This window comes from Manihot esculenta, chromosome 8 (assembly GCF_001659605.2).
Source record: "Manihot esculenta cultivar AM560-2 chromosome 8, M.esculenta_v8, whole genome shotgun sequence".
Lineage (NCBI taxonomy): Eukaryota > Viridiplantae > Streptophyta > Magnoliopsida > Malpighiales > Euphorbiaceae > Manihot > Manihot esculenta.
This window is the reverse complement of record NC_035168.2, coordinates 6329172-6347719: the sequence shown is the minus strand read 5'-3', so window position 1 is coordinate 6347719 and position 18548 is coordinate 6329172. Positions and strand designations below refer to the sequence as shown.

The window sequence follows — 18548 nt, the reverse complement described above, 5'->3', positions numbered from 1 at the left end:
TATTTGATTGAGTTAACTTGCAAGTGGAAGCTTGGCCTCCAATGAAATCTGATGCTAGTCACCAAATAATGTATTTTCTTAACTGTGGATCAGTTTCCTCATGAAAGATAGGAGGTTGGTTCAACTACAAGAAAGTTACAATGTATATAGAAACTATCATAACTTATTTTAGACATCACTTCTAAATTCATATTAACATATATGTTAGGCAAAAGAAAAGAAAAAGAAAAGAAAATAAAAGTAAAGAAAAGAAAAGAAAAGAAAAGAAAATAATGGAAATAACTGATGAAAATACTTTATTTGATTGAAATAACTTGCAAGTGGAAGCTTGGCCTCCAGTGAAATCTGATGCTAGTCGCTAAATAGTGTATTTTCTTAGCTGTGGATCAGTTTTCTCATTAAAGATAGGAGGTTGGTTCAACTAGTTACAATGTATATAGAAACTATCAGAACTTATTTTATATATCACTTCTAAATTCATTTTAACTTATATGTCAGGCAAAAAGAAAAGAAAAAGAAAATAAAAGTAAAGAACCTCAAGTTCAAGAATTTCAAGCTAATTCTCTTGAATAAAAGCTCACATGGCTATTATATTATTCCACTGAATTTCAATCTTACTTTTCAAACCCTTTTCCAAGAAGTCTCACACTAACTTCTTCTTAACATAATAATAATTAGCTATAAGATCAGCTTCATTCCTGGATATTTTCAATACAAAAATTATATTCAATATTAGATAATGATATTAAAAATGCACTTGGCCTCCATATTGTTTCATTTAATTTACAAGAATTATCTCCCATTCTGACCCATTTAGGCCAAATGACAATAAGATTCATGGATCACATTCTAACCAATTAGTAGTTCGCTTTTGAATGCACAAGTACGAGGCAAGAAGGGTGTTAGTAGACACTTGTTGTAACACCCCTTACCCTATCAAAGAGTAGACAGAGCAAGGAATGTCACAAACTATACCTTTGTAGATATATCACAACTAATCAATTACCTTTATCTGTAAATATCAAGTTTTAAGGTAATGCATGTAAATTTCATCAAATAAATGTGAGATTTTAAACCAAAAAGTTAACAGAGTCTCATCTGTTTCATTAATATTTCAAACTGTAGCACATGAAAAACACATGAAAAATTATCAACTGATATTTGACGTCTTACTATTCTTTGATTACATAACCTTTACAACTCACTCTATTAAATATGTACATGCCAAATTATAACTGCACTATGACTCAGAGACTCAAAACAACCAGCTATGATAATGGCCTTGGTATCTGATGTAGACCTCTGATGAACTTCACGTGCCTACGTTATCTACAACCTGCGTGAGGTAAAAACCAACACGCTGAGCTAATGCTCAGTGGGTGATAACAACAAATAACAGAATAAAACAAACAAGCTCGCATAAATAGATAATCAAGTAAACAATTACAAGCTAGTAGATGTAAACATGTTAACATTCACCAATAAGTTCACAAAATCAAGTATCAATCTTAATTAAGATCTTAGCCCTTATAACCACATAGTAGGATCGACCAGGTAGATAAGGAGTTATAACGGTAGGCACAGGGTGCCGAACGGTAGGCTCAGAGGCCAAAACTGTGATAGCAGGGCTCTGTGGCCATGCTTATGAGGTACCAGATATGTAACCTCTAATATAGATCATGTATCGGTAGCAGTACTGCGAACTCTGTATGTTTATATGGCATGCCATACCCTTAAGCTAACCTCGACTCCTATTACGTGTACCAGGGCCAAGTATCATTAACTCACTGTATCAATGTAAATCCATGTCATTTGAAGCTATTTGATTTCTTTTTCCAAAGTACATATATCATATACCAAGGTTTACAATATGGAAAACTCATGGCAAATAGTGCAAACCTTTATTGACTTAGCATTTCAATATAGAAAACTACATTCTGCCATATATTGCATAAACTTTTCAAGCAGTTTAGAGTTACAATTTGACTTCAGTTTCTTCATAAGAAATGTATATTTATGTCTTATCTTTCCAACAAGGCATGGTTCATGCAAATCTGATCATCCTAGCTTAAGTTATGAATTTTTCTTTACAAGCTGCTCAATAAGGTCTTAATCAGTCCAATATTGGTACTTGTTAATAGTATCACAAAACTTATCAGATTCATACATTTCCATACAAATTCAAGCTTAAATGTCTTCTACAAAGTTTTAGGTATACGTCTTAAGATTCATTTGGCACTGGTCTTAACAAATTTCACTAAGTATGTAATTAGTTATGGTATAATCAATAGACTCTGTTCCGGATGCACTACCACTGTGTCCATTTTAGGTTCACTTGCAATTTTCATCATTTTAACTACAGATTCAGAATTTTTTCAATTCATGAAAGTTTTAGATATTTGTCTTAGCTTTCATTTGGTATATCTTAGGCCTAATTTCAATATATACACAATAAGTTATGAAGTTAGTAACACAAGCTGTCCTGTTACAACCTATTCTGCCAGATTTACACTTTGAGCTCCCATGTTAAATTTCTTTACTCTAAGCCTTTCAAACATCATTTTAAAATTCATATAACATATTTATACAATCAAAGCAACATTTTCAGCAAGTAAAATCAACCTCTAATTTCACTTATTCATGGCAGAATCAAAGGAAAACAGAAAATCAGTAAAACACCAAACCTTTCTTGAATTCTTCTTTTCTTTTCGTCTTCTAATCTCTAGCTATCTCCTTTCCCTTTGATGTTCCTTCACCTATGCCAATTTATATCTTAGGGAAGGATTGAATAAATTGTAAATTAAAACTTTATAATTCAAATTCATGCATGAAGAAATGAGATGATGCTATTTCCTACTCATTTCTAAGCTCACCTTTGATTTTCAAGCTTGGTGCATATGGAACCCTAAACTTTTCTTCTTCAATTCTTTCACTATATGGCTGTTCCTTTAGCTCTTAATCTTAGGATGAATTTTGGTTAAAGGAAGAAGTTGTTTTGGTAAGGTTTTGGCTTGGCTTTGGTGGAAGGAAGACAAAACAAAGCTTTGGTCTTCTATGGTGTGAGCTACGGCAATTGTGTGATGGAGAAGATGAAAATCCCTTTTTCAATTTGCTTTATCATTTCTCCTTTCCTTAGTTAGGTGACACATGGAAAGTAAATCTAAATTTTTATGTTTTAACTTTCCATATTTATACTTTAACCTACTAAACTCTTTCCAATGTTTCAATTTAGTTTTTAAACTTTCAATATTCATAGATTGACCTACTCAACTATACATATAGCCTTTAGAAGCCCTTTTCACTTAAGCAAGCATGACGGATATAAACAAGCACCTCAAGCAAGCACGTCGGGAAACCCTAAGCACCTCCCGAAAGTGACTCGTTCCCGACTCGCTAATCACACTGTCTGCTTTATTTCTGGATATGTCCGTTTCTTTATTTAAGTTTTCTATGATTCAGTTATTAGCAGATTAGAGTTAAGCTAGCACCTCCCCTAATGCCACTTACTCTAGGAATGAAATAGCCTAACGATGGCACTACTCTACCTATGGGTTTGAGGATGTTACACTTGTAGCTTAGTGAACTAATAATCCTTATGTCTATATTAAATTGGGATTGAACAAGAAAGATTTAGTAAAAGTTTCTTATCTATTGACAATTTGAGTGACAAAACTATGGTTGTTTTGGGCACAATCAATTTGCCATCGATCTTGGGTGATAAGAAGTATAAACATGAGATTTTTGCTAAGTTTGTTGTTATAAATATATATTTTGCCTATAATAAAATAGTAAGAAGACCGGTCCTGAATAGTCCCTACGTTATAATTAATATGGATTGTTTGTGTATGAAGTTGTCAACTTCTAGTGGGATAGCAACTATAAAGGAAAATCAAAAGTGAGACTGAGAGTGTTGTAGATACTCCACCAAGGATATAAGTAAGTTAACCATAACCATTGATATTTTAGAAAAAACAAAAATTTATATCAAGCCAAAGCCAGTACATCCTGTCAATATTGTAGAATTTGAGGAGGGAAAAAAGTGAGACTCAATACAGCTCTTCAGGAAAGGCTAAAAGATGAGCTAATCAAACTTCTCTAGACTCAGATTCAAACATTTTTCTAATGTCCAAAAGATATAACGGGGGTATCCAAAAGTTATGATTCATAAGCTTGATGTAGACCTAACTTTCAAACAAGTTCAACAAAAGAAGAGAAAATTTACTCTAGAGTGACAATAAGTAATTAAAACTAAAATTAACAACTTATTAAGTGTAGGGCTAATAAAAAAGATCTAGTATTTAACTTGACTTGCAAATGTGATATTGATTAAAAAATTTCAACATTAAATGGCAGATGTATATATATTTCATAGACATTAATAAGCCCAATCCAAAAGATCACTATCCATTACCATCAATTGACAAGCTTATAGATGCAACTGCTAGACATGTTATCATATCATTATTGGATATCATTTTCGATTATCATCAAATTCTCATGGATGAGGAGAATACAGAAAAGATGGCTTCTATAATGGATGAAGAGGTCTTCTATTTACAAGGTAAGGCCATTTGGTTTAAAAAATACAAGTGTCATATTTCAAAGACTTGTCTCAAGAATTTTTAGATATTTGGTGGGAAAGATGATTAAAGTGATGGATAATATGGTGATCAAAAGCAATACTTTATTAAAATATATTAGGAACGTGTTAAAGGCTTTTCACATTTTGGACAAGGAGATGATAAAGTTAAATCTAGAGGAATGCACCTTTGATGTCAAATTAGATAAATTTTTAGGTTATATAGTATTTAAAAGAGAGATCAAGGCGAATCTTGATAAAATAAGAATGATCATCGAGATAGAAATTCCTTAATGACTTTCGGAAATTAAATGGTCAAGTAACTTTCTTAGGATGATTAATGTCATGTTCAACTAAAAATTGTTTTGTTTCTTAAAAGCGTTAAAAAGAAAAAAAAATTATATGGGGGAGGATTGTAAAAATGCTTTATCTAAAATAAAAAATATTTTTATTTTCATTACCTTTACTTGATTCACCAAAGTTAGATGAGATACTGTACTTATATCTTGCAGTTACAAAAGGGATAGTTAGCACATTTCTTATGCATAAAGAAGGAGGAGATAAAGAACCTATATATTATATAAGCCAGGTGTTAAAGACTATCGAGCTAAATTATCCAAAGTTAGAAAAATTAGCTTTTGTAGTTTTGATAGTAACAATAAAATTGTACCCCTATTTTGAATCCACACGATTGATGTGAGAACAAACTATTCCTTAAGGTACTTCATCATCACAAATTATCAAGAAAGTTAATCACATGGTCAATGATACTATCAACATATAATATTCATTAAGTACCAAGAACAACAATGAAGGCAGAAGTATTAGCAAACTTTAGTGCTGAGCTAATACTAATTTCACAAGACTCGAAAGTTGAGAAGGAGGAGTGAAGCATATAGATAGATTGGTCTTATAGTATTAATAGAGAAAGAGTTGGAATAATGTTGTAAGGACCAACAGTGTTGAAACTCAATTATACAACTAAGCTTTTTTTTTTTTTTTTTTTTCTAGTTACAAATAATATAGTGGAATATGAAGCTATGCTTATAGCTCTCAATATAACTAAATAAATATGAATTCCTAATCCAACTATATTTTCACACTCACAACTCGTTTATCAATCATGATAGGATAATTTTCAAACTTGAGATCCTAAGCTAGCTAAGTATCGCAAAGAATTTGGAAGCTATTACAAGAAGTGTTGAAAATATAGGAGGTGTCAAATTGAGCAAATTGCACGAGAACATAATTAAGAGGCTGATAGCTTAGCAAAAATAGCAAGCACAGGAAAGCAACACCTTTCTCAACCTTGGTTGTTTGAGGAAATATTGATTATATCCATAGAGCAAGATGAGACTCTTTCTATAGATATAACTACAACTTAGATGATGACAATTTATCAATTCCCAAATGATGAGACTTTACCGTATGACCTGCTGGAGACTAGAAGGTAATATAAAAATCCCTACAATATACATTGTTGAATGGTTGTTTATACAAGAGATCAACACTACAATCTTGGCTAAAATACGTTAAAAAAGATGGAAGGAAGTTGGTATTGCAAGAAATACATGAAGGATAGTGTGGGAATCGAAAAAAAGCCAAGGCTATAACTAGAAAGACGTTAAGGCAAGGGTTCTATTAGTCGACAGTAATACAAGACTTTAAGGGGATGGCCAAGAAATGCATTAAACATCAACATCACTCAAACGTTCTAAGGTTACAGGTTGAAATGCAAGCAACAATTGGAAGCTCGTGGCATATCTAATCAATGAGGAATTGATATACTTGGTCCTTTCTTGAGGTGACTAGATCCATACAATTTGTCATTGTGGCAGTTGCTCATTTTTCCAAATGGGTTGAGGCTGAGGCATCCCAGTTAGTAAATGAAGATAAAGTAATCACTTTTGCTAGTAAAAGTGTATTTTGCAAGTTTGGTGTTCCTAAAGTTTTGATTATAAATAATGGTAAGTTTTTTATAGCAAAACTTTTGCCATATTCTATTTGAGAATCATGTATTTCATTGTCTTTCTTGTTGTGAGCATTTACTCCATTTATATGAATCAAACACTAAAGCTCACTAAAGGGAGAATAGTATCGAACCACTCATCCATAATAGCTCGATATTATGAATAGCCTTGTATCAACCAAGATGAGAATATCCAAGTGTGAGACTCGGAACCTAAGGTTCAAGTGTGTATATACTAGGAATTTAAGGTTTGAGTGTGGATATATTCGAAAACCTAGAACCAAGTATGAATACTCATAAACCAATACTCGAGTACAAGACACTCAGAAATTCGAGATTTGAAGTATCAATAAAGTTAACGAATGCTCAAAAACTTATTGTTATCAAATAGCCAATCTTGTCTTCAATGATAGTATTTTTCCGTTTTTGAATTCAAAGCAACAATCACTTCTTCACACCATATAAACAATGACTTGTTATATTTTAGGTGTGCATCTCTAAGCATACTAATTAAGCACTTTTTATATTTCTTACTCTCAAAATGAGTAGGTTATAACTTGAGTATTGGAGTGACTATTGTTACGCAATATTCGCTTCACTTGTTTTTATTGTACGTATTAATTATTCATTATAAGGTGGATTTTGACTATGGACTATGTAAGATAGTTGTTAAAATAAGTTGATAGTTAATATTTAGTGTATAATATAGTACAGTATATTATATTTTAAATATTTTAAAAATGATTATCGTAATAAATGTGTTTAAATTAAAAAAAAACTTTTAAAATACAATTAATTATGTTTGAAATTTGAATTCAAGATATCCAATTGTTAAAACCTTGAAATTTATTGGCAAATTAAAAAAAGTTTCTTATTAATATTAGCCAATTATTTATTAAATTATTAAAATTAAATTAATTAATAATTCAACTCTTCAATTTTTGCATTTAAGGCCAGCTGTGCAGGGGATGAATTAGAAAAGAAAGGAAAAAGAAAAGAAAGCCACAAAAACTCCTTTAATTCTTGGATTGATCAGTTCTCACTCCCTCGGAACTAGAAAACACTTACGATGTTCAGAGCACTCTCTCTTAGACGTTCCATCCAATCTCTCCACAACCACCGCCACCCCTCTAAAGCTCTCGCCGCCGCCGCCGCCGCCGCTGGTGGCCCGCTAAAGGACCCGTTTTACCCAGTACGTGCATTCTCAACATCCACTCAGTCTTCTTCTTCAGATGCTGAGCTCCGCAAGTACCTAGGCTACACGGCGCTTGTCCTTTTTTGTGGAGCCGCCACCTATTATTCCTTCCCTTTCCCAGAAAACGCCAAGCACAAGAAGGCCCAACTTTTCCGCTATGCTCCTCTACCTGAGGATCTTCACACTGTCTCCAACTGGAGTGGGACCCACGAAGTTCAGACCCGAGCCTTCCACCAGCCTGAGAATCTCCAACAACTGGAGGAGTTGGTGAAGGAATCTAATGAGAAGAAGGCCAAGATCCGCCCTGTGGGGTCAGGGCTTTCCCCGAATGGGATTGGGCTGGCACGGGCCGGGATGGTAAACTTGGCGCTGATGGATAAGATTCTGGAGGTGGATAAGGAGAAGAAGACTGTGAGGGTTCAAGCTGGGATTAGGGTTCAGCAGTTAGTTGATGGGATTAAAGACTATGGCATTACTATGCAAAATTTTGCCTCCATTAGAGAGCAGCAAATCGGTGGCATTGTTCAGGTTTGCTGTCAGATTTATATTTTGGCTCATCAAATGTGTAAAGTTAGTCTTTTTATACAAGAAAAAGCTGTTGCACTGCACATTTATTAGTTGATTCTGACCCTTATCTTATAATTTTGGTTTTGGAGAGGGAAGTGTTTTTTTTTGGCTCCCTAAAGTTTAGGAATTTGAATGGATCTCACATTCATAGCATCTGAATTATTTTCCTGTGTTGGATTATAGAGAGTGAGGTTCCTGATCCTCGTAATGTTTTATGATTCCTACTTGAAATTGCTTGCGGGTTTTACAATGATCCTCACTTTTGGTTTAGGAGGCTCAACTAGTTGGCTTAAAAGATACTGAAATGTTAATTTGCAAGAATAATAATAGTAATGCTCGTTTCAGTCTTTCAGATTAGTTTGCTTTGATGCATATCTTTTATGCCCACTTGTTGCATCGTTCAGCAGCTGGAGCTTTTTGTCATATAAGATCCGGCAGTAGAAAGACATACCTGAACAATATTTGATTATTTCAGAAATGAAGTGTAGTTCCAAACAACGCAAATAGATTAGCTTTTGCACAGTCCTTGATAAGCACAGTCCCAGGAAGAAGCTGTGTAGTCATTGAATTTAGCTCCCCATTTAGAAATGGCTTTTCTCTCTGCTTCTTAATGTGATACTTAAAAGGGTATGAACAACCATAGTAATAAGAGAAATTCTGAATATCTAATTGCGCAAGGACTATCAGGATTAAATTGGTATAAAAGTATGCCTTTTTGCTTATTAGTTTGAATCTGAACTCTTCTTGTATTTGCTTCTCTTTAGGTTGGTGCACATGGTACTGGTGCGAGATTGCCTCCTATTGATGAGCAGGTAATTAGCATGAAACTTGTTACTCCTGCCAAAGGAACAATTGAGATTTCAAAAGAGAAAGATCCTGAGCTCTTTTATCTAGCCCGCTGTGGTCTTGGGGGCCTTGGAGTGGTTGCTGAAGTCACCTTACAATGTGTGGATAGGCAAGAGCTGGTGGAGCATACATTCATCTCTAACATGAAGGAAATCAAGAAAAACCACAAGTAATTATTTGCTTATTTTATTTGATCATGATGATGGTTGAAAATTCATACCAAATTCAAAGAAATTAGATTTTTGGGCAGTTGCAGCCTTTTAGTTTCTCCAAAGATTAATAATTTGAAAAACAAAAAGGTTGTTTGGATCCTTAACTTCTATCTCAATAATCTATTAGGTGCTGAAATAGTAGTAGTCAGAACACAAAAAATTGTCCAAGTCTAGTGTTTGACTATGAGTGTCTTGTAATTTAAGTTCACCCTGTAATATGTTTTATGCTAAAATTTTCTGCCTTGTAGTTGTGATGCATGTAGTGATTAAAGACATGCCTCAAGCTCAAGACCTACTCGGCTTTGACCCCCATGCATTTACAGGAGAAAAGCAAACGACATTCACCAAGCACCTGTGCTATGCGCTTAGGTATACAACTTGTTCTAGGCGCAAGGCTCTAGAAAAGGGTGTCTTGGTTATTTCAACCTTCGGTGTGCGCTTCTGAATGGCAGAAACGCTACTAGTTGACTGAAAATTTTTCGATCTTCTACTAGAATTTGATTTGACACACTAGGATGTTTTGGAATTAGCATTGCTAGTGATAACTACTTGCCAAAATTTTATCAAACCATCACACTTATGATTGCTAACCTCCCACATTTCCATTTTTAATATTTATGGTCAATTTAATCCCTCTTCTCACAAGTGTTTTTCAATATTCTCTTATAATCTTTTTCATCTTAACTGTTATTTGGACTCTTCTCTTTCTTGTTTATCTGAAATTGTCCTCTTCTTAAATATTGTTGACAATGTTATGCTGGTCCTTTATTTCAGTGTTTTTCTGATATTATTTCTTTATTTGTTATTTAAAAAAGATGCTGACATGTTATTTAGGTAATTTGTTCCTTGATTGTTTGCCATCTATTTCAAAAGAAAAGTAATATTAACATGTTATTTAGGATCTCCCTTTCTTTGTTATCTAAAATTATTTCATCTCATTTTATCGAACAACACTAAATGCTATTTGATTTGTTTGTGAATATAAAAGGTCAAGTGTTTGTTTTTGAATGTCCTCAATTTGGGCTTATTTTATTTTCTGACAAGCTCTAAAAAAATGATATTAATGGTAAAGTTTATATTTATTTTTTGCTTTTTTATGCTTCTCAATACTTTATAGATTGGTAGCTTTGATAAGTTTGGTTAAATAGAGCTACATCTATTATTATTTCATTTTAATTTTTATTAAATTTTAGTTTTTTTTAGCCTCACCCATTCATGCACATGCTTCTACTGAGGCTTCAAGATCCTTTTAGACCTCTGTGTGTCTTGAGACTTTAATAACTATGGTGGTGCATCATTACCTATATTTCTTGTGTTGCTTTTATCTCTTCAATTGTTTTAAGCACAAATGTCTCCTATCTCTCTCATTCCAAAGTTTAAAGAAATAATCATTTTCTATTTGTTTTTCTGGGTTTAAAATCCATGTATTTTTGTTTTGCAGGAAATTGTTATCTGAGAATAAGCATGTGAAGTACCTATATATTCCATACACTGACAGTGTTGTGGTTGTGACATGCAACCCTGTCTCCAAATGGAGAGGTCCACCCAAATTCAAACCGAAATATAGCAAAGATGAGGCTATACAGCATTTTCGCGACCTTTACAAGGAGTCCCTCACTAAGTACAGGTAAAGCTATTGTCTATTTTTATAGCTTAATGTTGTATATTTTACTTGTTTATTATTAGACTGCAGATTTAAATCAAGATAACTGATGATAGTTGTGCATTTTATTTTTGCCTACAATATATGCGTATCACAATAAAGAAAATATATTACAGATCTTGAATTTTCTAAATAGTAACCACGGTCAAATGAGGAGGGAAAACTGGAAATGACATTGCTTCTGGGCTTTATTAAAGTCTGCATAAGCTGAACTCTTCTGTTTACTTTCTTAAACTTTATTTGTCTCCTCTCATCTTTAGCTTGGCTTGAATATTGAGAGATCTTTACTCTTTATATTTAACCATTAGGTAGTAAAGGCATAAAACAATCTTTGGATTTGTTTGGCTCAATGAGAAGAGAAAATATTTGAAGTTTCTTGCTTTCTGCTTTATCTTATGTATAGACTATACAATATGGTTTTACTCATGTCTAGCATTAACACTTTATAAAATTAAGATATGAATTCTTTAAATAGTCATATAATTTTAGTAATAGGACTTATAAAATTATATTGGAATTAGATAAGATATAAAATATATTATTGAAACCATATAATGAAATCATAATATTACTAAAATTATTAAAATATATATATATAAAATTTGGTTCTTCAAAATGGCTCCGGTGCGTTCTTGACAAAGAACTAGAACCAGAACCAGATAGCTAAATAAGTTCGGTTCGGTACAATTTGGTTCTTTTCGTTTCGGTACAGTTATTGGGTTCGGTTTGGGATCCCCAAAAACTATGCTCAACCCTATCTAGCATATCCTTGGTTTATTTGGTACTGCAATCTGCAAATCGCCTGAAATTCTGCCAAACCAAACAAATTCAGCTTATCATTTTAGCATATGAATTTCTTGCAACAAATTGAACATACAGAATTCATAGAGGGTTTGTTAACAATGTTTAATTATCTATTGAAACAAATAAGAAAATGTCACTAACTAAGGGTACAATATATTCAGAGGGCTTACTCAGGAACAAAATTTAGAAGGCTTGTTTAAGATAAGAAGACTCAGAAGGCTTGCTCATGATAAAAGAAGAAAGTAACTTTGAAGAGAAAAATATTGATGCAATGAGTTTTGGTTGGTTAACACTTGTTTTTAGGGAGTTTGCAGCCACTGATTGAAATCTCGTTTATATGGTTTCTCTACTTCAGCTATTTGTGGTATCATTTTACTTTGGAGTTACTTTTTCTTCAATTTATCCATTTAACAATTTCTATTATTTTCTGTTCATCTGTCAGTTAATGGTGTACCTCAGTTACTTGCAGGACTGGTGAAAATGCAGCTAAATCAGTCGATGATGATGAAACAGACATAGATCAGCTTTCATTTACAGAGTTGAGAGATAAATTGCTTGCTCTTGATCCTCTTAACAAAAACCATGTCATAAAGATTAATCATGCTGAGGCTGAATTCTGGAGGAAGTCAGAAGGATACAGAGTGGGTTGGAGTGATGAAATCCTGGGCTTTGATTGTGGCGGGCAACAATGGGTGTCGGAAACTTGTTTTCCCGCTGGTACGCTCGCCAGACCAAGCATGAAAGACCTTGAATACATAGAAGAGCTGAAGCAGCTCATAGAGAAACAAGAGATACCTGCACCTGCTCCTATAGAGCAGCGTTGGACGGCTTGCAGCCAGAGCTCCATGAGTCCTGCTTCAAGCTCATCCAAAGATGATATATTCTCATGGGTAATTTCAGTGCATCTTTCACTAACTTTATTTTGATGGATTTATTATTTTTCTGAGTCTTTGTTTTGATGTAGTTGCTCTCGTATATCAACTTTGACCATGATGCAGATGCTTAATGATTTTTGTATCTTTTTTATCATGCTGCATGTAAGACCATGTTTAGTTCCTTATACACTATAACGGAAAATATCCTAGTAATACAATAATAGAAAAAGCATTGAGATATAATCGTCCATGTATCTGCATTTGGTAATCTTATTCCTTGTAAATATTAGGAGAGAGCATGTGGTTGGTTTGGTTCGATTAAGAAAAACCAAACAACCAAAATACTAAAATCATCAGAGTGAACCAAACTGATATTACAAGTATAACCAAATCAAACCCAACTGGCAAATATGAGTTGGTTTCGGTTCGGTTGATTGGAAAGCGAAATTATTCAACCTTTCTGGATTGGATTTTTCAAATCTCAATCCCAACATCTTAATCAAATACCCTTGTAATGGGTTCTCAGAAGCCAAGTAAATCACACATCACAGAATATAATTGAAGCTTATTAGCCTATAATCAGTAGTCACAACAAATCGAAAAATATAAAAGCCCAAAATTAGAATTGATTGCTTGAACACGACCATCATCCATCGACCATAAAGCACCAACCTGACCATTGAAGACTAGGCGCATCGGCCATAGAGCCACCGTTAATGTGCAGATCCATCAACACTCCCTGAAATCAAATCCATCTACACACCCATCAAGCTAGAGCCATTGACACACATCAGTGGAAACCAATCAATTAATGCAAATCAACACACCCTCAACCCAGAGCCATTAACATCCCTCAAGCAAGTGCCATCAACATCCTCTGTGAGCCAGAACCATTGACCCGTAATCAATCACATGCAAGCAGGAAGCACCTCCAGTCTCTGCTAGTGGCTACTACCGTGGCTTGTGATGAAGACAAGATGGACAGGTGGAGCTGTGGAGCCATGGATGGGTATTGCAGTTGCAAGAGATGGAATCAACTCTATCCCAACCATGCATGGCCTTCATGGCGATGAGTAGTTAGGGTATACAACAAAATTGATGGATGGGGGAAGAAGGATGGCAAGTGGAGATCTGAAGGAGGAGGGATGGGTGGGGATATGTGTCCCTAGAGATCTTAAGGAGAAAAAAGGAAGAAGAAAGGATGGTGAAGGGAATTGGAAAATTAGGGCTGGCTTAAAGGGAAACAATGGAAGGGAAGAGATGTATTTATGTATGATTTCGGTCAGTTTGGTTTTTCTATGCTTTTACTGAACTGCACCAATCAGGCCGAAAAACTGAACCAGTTCGATTTGGTTTGTCGGTTTTACGTGAATACTGCTCAGCACTACCTGTAATTTGTTTGATTCAGATTACTTTTGATTTCTTCAATTTACATACAGCTGACCTTTCTGAACTCAACTTCACTTAGTTCTGGTTAGGGGTATATGCAGTCTGGTTTGTGCAGTTTGAAGAAATTCTGATATCTAAAGTAAAATTCTGATTAATAATTTCAAATCCAACCTGAAGCATTTAAGTAAAAGAAACCAATTTGTTATAAGTTTGGTTTTGTTTCTTTACTGGTGTCCAGAGTATGCATCTTTGCAGACGTCTAATGCTGGCAATTGGCTTCTAACCTTTTGTTATTTTTTATCAGGTTGGTATAATCATGTATCTTCCTACAATGGATGCTCGCCAAAGAAAGGAAATTACAGAAGAATTCTTCCACTACAGGCATCTAAGTCAGACAAAGTTGTGGGACAAGTATTCTGCTTTTGAACATTGGGCCAAGATTGAGGTATTGATTGAATCATGAATCATTTCATGATCTTTTCTTTTAACTTGCGTTTGCAAGTTTAACGACAGAATGATGTAACATGGTATTTTCAATTAATCTTTCTTTTTTTGTGGGGGGATGTTATATGCACTTCAATTTCTTCATATTTTTACCCTGAAATTTTAAAATGTTGTATTTTTGTCCAGTTCTAGAAATTTGATGAATGTAGTCATTTTAAAGAGTAGAAATATTTTTATTTACCAACAAATATTTTGCAGGTTCCAAAGGACGCGGAAGAGCTTGCAGCTCTGCAAGTACGGTTGAGAAGTCGTTTTCCTGTGGATGCATATAATAAGGCACGCAAGGAATTGGATCCTAACAGAATCCTTTCTAATGTTAAGCTGGAAAAGCTGTTTCCACTCTCAGAGGCTATTTAAGAAGCTCCTTTTTTTTTATTGGTTAGTCATTTTGTTCTTTCATATTATTTGTGAATGCTTGATATTGTAACACGCTTTTGCCTGTATTCTGGGAATACTTAAGTCTATGTTGTTGACTGTACATTAATTTGACAGAATTTGCCATAAAATAAGAAGGTATATTGTTAACTATGCCATATTCAATAAAATTTTTCTAAGTGATTAATGCTTAGTCTTGTATTTTAAGGTGCAAGCATTTGGAGATAATCTGAGTCTGGTGATCAAATTCTTTGTGAGTTCCATGGATCATGATAGAAAGATCATCCTACAGAATCATTCTACTCTAGTTGTTTTAGATTGCCTAAGGTGGGAAGAATTACTTATAGTTCGCTATTTTCTGGGTATAACATCCAAAGCTTCACTCATTGAAAATAAGTATTCATGGCTTTTGCAAACCCTTGAATGATTGTAATCTTTTCAGACAAGGATAGGAGTATTGTTACTTCAAAACGACATAAACCTGCAAATCTAGATGATGAATCTAAATGAAGAGCAAAGAACAAGGAATTCTAGCTGTGGGCAAGGAACCATGTTGATCTGAAAGCCTCAATGTCGGTGTTGTTCAAAACTGATTGTTAAACCGTGAATCCTTTTTGATTATCTGCTTAATATATTAAACTGATCCGACCTAGATATAGGTCTTCTGGAAGGTTAATTCTGTGATTAGTGATGCTTCTAACTCTACTGTTAAAACACACTAATTTTTCATCACTTGGAAAATTTGAAACTGCTGGAGATATTGAAACTCAGAAAGAAGTGAAAATTGAACTAGGAAATACAAAGGGATAAATATATTAATAGATACTTTAGATAGATTGTTTGCTTAACATATATATCCTTCTACCTACATTTTATTACAATAATCAGATCAATTATAGAAAAGCTGAACAATCAAATACAAATCCATAGCAGAGGCTTTGCCTATTGGAGCCGCTGGTCATAATTCAGAAGCAAGCTTCACACAGCCAACAGCAGCACAGAGCAAAGAGGCTGCACCAGCAAAGGAAACAACAAAAATGACAAGTGTTGGGGGTGAAAGCAAAGAGAAGCTTTTTCTGAAGGCATCATTTTTTTCCCCAGATATCTATTAACATCCTCTGTTCCACAAACATAATCTTTGGGAGAAAGAGAGAAAAGTTATTCTTTTGAGACAGGAATAGTAGTTATGGAGCCTAATTAGACACAAACATGCGTAGTTGCCCATGCTACAAAAATTAGCTAGCCTGACTTACCATCCTTCAATAAAGCCTCTGTCTCCTTTCTTCTTTGAACGATTGAAACACTTCTTCCCAGTGGTGGGAGTCTCAGTTGGGTATCCTTTTTAAGAACAAAAAGAGATATAGAAGTCAGTTCTTCTCTACTGAAGAAAAGCCACACGCACACACAGAGATTAGATATCAGAAACCTGCAGAGGGGTTGTTTTCTTGCTTCTCTGAGGTTGGCATTTTAGAGTAAAAGCAGAAGAATCTGTTGTATCACGTTGCCTTGTCCTGTTTCTCTCTTAGATCAACTGTTGTATTCAGTTAGGGAAGAATGCTTAAACTAGGATATACCTGCAGTTGTTTATATACATTCACGCATAACTCATAGATGAAGAAGTTTGATGAGTAAGCTTTTCACTTATGCTTGGCAGTTGCACTACTTAATTCCTAAAGTTGCTTTTTTTTTATTCTGTCGGCAATTTATATTCCAAAGTTTTCTAATTCAGAGAGCCAATACAACCCTGTTCAGACTTTCAAGTATCAGTATGGAGTTGACATATATGTTGGTGATTGAAATTAGATATGGCAAAGGCATGTAGAGCTCTTAAAGGAGAGCTCCCATAGGCTGTAGGATAAAATATAATGCTACTGTTAGCCATTTATTTGACTTTGAAGTTATGTACATCTTTCTATTCTATGAAAGCATCCTAGATTGAGTAGATAAAAGCATCTGAAACTGATCCAGCACAAAAGATCACAAAAGAAGGGGGCCATGTGTGAGGGTTGATTATGATTCTTTACTTGGAACAGAAGAGAATAAAGGCTCCAGTGGAAAGCTAGGGGAAATAAAAGAACTAGAACTTGATATAGAGAATAATATGAAGGATGGTAAACATTTATCTGCTGTATCTTTCCCCTCAGAATATATGCTTTAGCCTACATTTATTAGAGTTTCACTTTCACAAGCAACATACTGAAAGAACACGGTTTTGACTTTCTGCAGATAAACTATACACATGTCTACACCACCATTAAAATCATTTGCTTTTTGTTTATATAGTAAATGAGATGTTTAGCTCAAATGGTACACTTGCAGGTAATTGCATGGGGAGATCAGGACTTGTCTTCTCAAAAAAATAAAAAAAAGGGAAATCTATATGATGAGGCTATAGGGGTGTAAATGAACCGAATTGAGCCAAGTAGAGTTTTGTAGATCTCAAGTTTAATTTGTCAAAATCTTTTCGAGTTCAAGCCAAACTCGAGGTTTACTCATTTTGAACTGGAGCCGAATATTAATAAGTTTAGACTTGGTTTGTTTAGTAAACAAGTTAAGACGAGTAGAGCTTTTATCGAGTTTAATATCGAATAGTTTATAAACATTTTTGCAACTCTAATAAGTTTTTGTTTAAAAAACTCAGGCTTTGGCTCATGAAAATTTATGTAAGTTCGAACTTGAGCTAAGTTCTATGACATTGGGCTTAGCTTTCTTAAACGAGCCTAGTCAACGAGCCAGTTTGCGAGTTTGTTCATAAGTTCGGAAATTATTTGAACTCGTAATCTCGATTGTTTATTGGACGAGTCTAAAAGTTGAGTTTAAGTTTGGATCGTTTAGAAAGCAAGCCGAATTCAGTTGAGTTTTTATTGAGTTGAATCTCAAATAACTTTATATCCTAATGAGGTCACGTGAGATGAATAAGATTCTAGTTTGAATGTGAATCAGAAGGTAGTGATTTTCAAATGGTGGAAAGTGGGTTGAATTCATTTGGGATTAGCATGAAGTTAACATCATTTACAGTGAAAATGGTGTGCATCCAAATGCACCTGTCTAGATATTATTATATATAATAATTTCATGGATATTCAAGTTTGTGTGGATCTCCAGCATCAATCTTATGATTTAAGAGTATTCCTGTCTCAAAATGTTGAAAGGTCATTTTCATTCTTGATTTCTCATTTTTGTGGCTATTATTTTATTGTTTGTCTCAGAAAAATAGGTTATGGACTGAATTCTCACCATCCTGTGTTGTAAAAGCCTTCTGAATAGAAATGGAAATCTACCCTTGTAAAAGGAAAAGTATATGATAAAGTTAATTTAAAATTAAATCGTGATTTAAATTATTTTTTATTTATGTTAGTTTCATCATCTTGCATTATGAATACAATTTGACAAATAAACTATAAGATTAAGTCTGAAGAAGAATCGACTTTAACTTATTCAAAAACTAGTTTAAGGTAAGCGGTGACATAGTTTTATAATAAATACATTATTTTTATTTTAAATTAATGTAAAATTTAATAGTAATCAATATAATTATAATCCACATTAGTCTTATAGACTTATTTTGTG

General features: G+C 33.9%; 1 protein-coding gene across 4 annotated transcripts; it reads left to right on the top strand.

The window, feature by feature from the left end:
- Positions 1-7521: 7521 nt before the first annotated feature.
- LOC110620975 (L-galactono-1,4-lactone dehydrogenase, mitochondrial) lies at positions 7522-18092 on the top strand. Of its 4 annotated transcripts, XR_002488876.2 has the most exons (8): positions 7522-8271; positions 9075-9325; positions 10810-10995; positions 12305-12725; positions 14404-14544; positions 14802-14981; positions 15187-15305; positions 15421-15651. XR_002488876.2 is itself a non-coding variant. In XM_021764936.2 (7 exons), the coding sequence occupies exons 1-6, from the start codon at positions 7618-7620 to the stop codon at positions 14958-14960; spliced, it is 1812 nt and encodes a 603-aa protein (XP_021620628.1). In that variant the 5' UTR covers positions 7522-7617; the 3' UTR covers positions 14961-14981; positions 17298-18092. The 4 variants fall into 4 exon arrangements, 3 of the variants coding, with proteins under 3 accessions (XP_021620628.1, XP_021620626.1, XP_043815114.1); XM_021764936.2 differs by lacking the exons at positions 15187-15305; positions 15421-15651 and adding an exon at positions 17298-18092; XM_021764934.2 differs by having other exon boundaries at positions 15187-15651.
- The last annotated feature ends 456 nt before the right edge of the window (positions 18093-18548 follow it).

Excerpts from the sequence above, each read along its gene's own strand:
- LOC110620975 (XM_021764936.2), top strand. The coding sequence starts at position 7,618 with ATGTTCAGAGCACTCTCTCTTAGACGTTCCATCCAATCTCTCCACAAC. Across the intron at positions 9,326-10,809 it reads GAAATCAAGAAAAACCACAA|GAAATTGTTATCTGAGAATA; the intron begins GTAATTATTTGC and ends TTTGTTTTGCAG. Across the intron at positions 10,996-12,304 it reads GAGTCCCTCACTAAGTACAG|GACTGGTGAAAATGCAGCTA; the intron begins GTAAAGCTATTG and ends AGTTACTTGCAG.